This window comes from Octopus bimaculoides, chromosome 4, assembly GCF_001194135.2.
Source record: "Octopus bimaculoides isolate UCB-OBI-ISO-001 chromosome 4, ASM119413v2, whole genome shotgun sequence".
Lineage (NCBI taxonomy): Eukaryota > Metazoa > Mollusca > Cephalopoda > Octopoda > Octopodidae > Octopus > Octopus bimaculoides.
Genome location: NC_068984.1, coordinates 73556212 through 73558607, shown reverse-complemented (window position 1 = coordinate 73558607; position 2396 = coordinate 73556212). Strand labels below are relative to the sequence as shown.

The window sequence follows — 2396 nt, the reverse complement described above, 5'->3', positions numbered from 1 at the left end:
TGTTTTCAAACTTCGCTGAGTGGTTTACGGTTGCGAGATATTCGTCTATTCATTCAATTAGTTTCGTATATGTATCTCGACCAAAAATTATTTTTCGTCTCAGTCTTCTGCTATATAACCCTACCATTCACACCCTGGACGTTTTATAGAAATATAAAATGTATGCCAGTACATAACAGGTACTATTTTTACGACCCGATGGAATAATTTAAAGGCAAAGTTGACCTCGACTTCTATCTATCTATCTATCTGTGTGTCTGTGCGCGCACGTTATTCTTAAACACGAATGTTGTTGATAGTGACTTCGAAGTATCAGCCAGTTAAGCCGTCGTAGGGCAGCCAGTCCATTGACGGCCGACACTTCGAAGTTACTGACAACAAAATTCTTGTTAAAGAATGATAAAATTTTGCTCTACAAAAGTATAAAGAAACCTATCAGATTAATGTAAAATTGTTTTTTATTATAATTGAACATAAAAACAAACAATAACGCACACACATTGGAGAGATAGAAATGAATAAAAGAAAACGAATTATAAAGAATATAGTATTTCTTAGTGTATATTTTAAAACTGTGTCAGTCATATTTTATATCTAAAGGTTGGTGAGGTAGAATTAATAAAAAAATATATATAGAAAAAATAACTAAAATTGTTTTTATTACGGAAAAACAAGCCGATATGTAAAATCCGCGCGTATCATAGATTCCCTGATTGTAAATATAAAATAGTCTTTCTATTTTTTTTAATGAATTTATTTATATAAGATAGCACTGAAATAAATTTGAAAAAAAAAAGGGGGCTAGTTTTTAGTATTTCTCACAGCAGACAAACTTTAACTTTTTTCAAACCGGTTGTAGAAAAAGCTGGAAAATTAATTGGTTCTAACACTAAAGTAAACGAAGAAATAATTCAGCTTCTATAAAACTATTAGGAGAAATTCTCGAAATCAGTTATGTACCCCCCCCCCCACACACATGTATGTATCGATTATAATACGACTTACATAATGCGTAACTATCAGTTATGTGGCTAGCTCTAAAATTACTATGGCAACAGTCACTAGCAAGTTATTGTTTACGTACATATAAAATGTTATAGTAATATTTTTTCCTCTTCTCTCTTTTTCACTACACCTTAATCCAATTTACTCATCAAATTAACATGGGAGTCGATTACTATGACATACTAAATATTACCAGGAGTGCAACAGATGCTGAGATAAAGAAAAGGCAAGTTAGTTCAATTGTAATGTCGAATCGTATGCAGTTGCTGACATAGAGGCATAAATTACATTGTATTATTTAATATTCCTTTTGAATAAGATTAACGAGTGTTGTAGCAATGATAGAACGTTAGAAAAAAAATAAATTGCAAAGTGATGAAATTATTGTGATCTACGTCTGGGCTGATAACGGAAAGCATGTCCCATAGTGAAAGCTGTATATGTGATAGAAATATTGTGCGTTTGCGCGCACACGATCCCTATTGATCGCTTTTTTTTTTTCCTCGATTCCTTTTGATCGAACTCCCCACTTTTTTCTTTCCTACGATCCCTTTTGATCGACCGCCTCCTTTTTTTTCTCTCGTTTCCCCTCCCAAAAAGAAAAGCTCTACATTGTATTTGTCCCCTCTGTGTAAAGCCCTGTGTGACTAATAAAAGAAATCTATCTATCTATCTATCTATGTCTGTCTGTCGTCGTCGTCGTCGTCGTCTGGGTCAGACAGAATTCGTTGATGCAAGTTTTCTAGGGCTGGCCCGATGCTCCTTCTATCCCCACGCCTCACTACTTTCCAAATAAAGTAAGATTTCCCCATGGGGGAACTTGCTTTCATAGAAGACTGAAAATGACCAATACTACTTAAATGATGGTGACGCTCGTTTATAACTATCATTTGATGTCAACACAAAGACACCCAAGCACACAACACAGCGCTGGATAAAACATTAAGCAAAATAAAAGACGGAAGTAAAGAATGCGCACACTACACATTTACGACGTTTTTATTTGTTTGTTTGCTTTTTTAATTTCTTCGGATTTCTGTTTTCGATATAGAATACAATTTTGCACAAAAATCACGTTTTCAAATTTTCTATTTCCCACCACCTTTAATTTTTAACTTTTTACGAATTTTTAAAAATCCTTGCAGAAAAATAGGTACTACTGAAATAGAGAGGTCCCTTAATGGTAGTATTTAAATACAGAGGTCTCGACGCATTTACGTAACCATAACCCTAAAAACTAGCCCTATCCCTAACGAGTGTGCACTGTAAAAATCATATCGTTATGTTGATGCATCGAGACCTCTGTATTTAAGTACGAATCTGGAAATATTTTTTTCACATTTTAATTGGTAAATGTGAAGAATCTTTTCCAATGACAAATTTAAATAAAC

General features: G+C 33.7%; 1 protein-coding gene across 1 annotated transcript in view; it reads left to right on the top strand.

Moving 5' to 3' along the window:
• The first annotated feature begins 1058 nt into the window (after positions 1-1058).
• Positions 1059-2396, top strand: part of LOC106870899 (dnaJ homolog subfamily B member 13) — a 43343-nt gene continuing 42005 nt past the window's right edge. Inside the window, exon 1 of the mRNA XM_014917134.2 lies at positions 1059-1231. Within this exon, the coding sequence (XP_014772620.1) occupies positions 1164-1231 (68 nt within the window). The 5' untranslated portion in view covers positions 1059-1163. The remainder of the gene's footprint in view (positions 1232-2396) is intronic.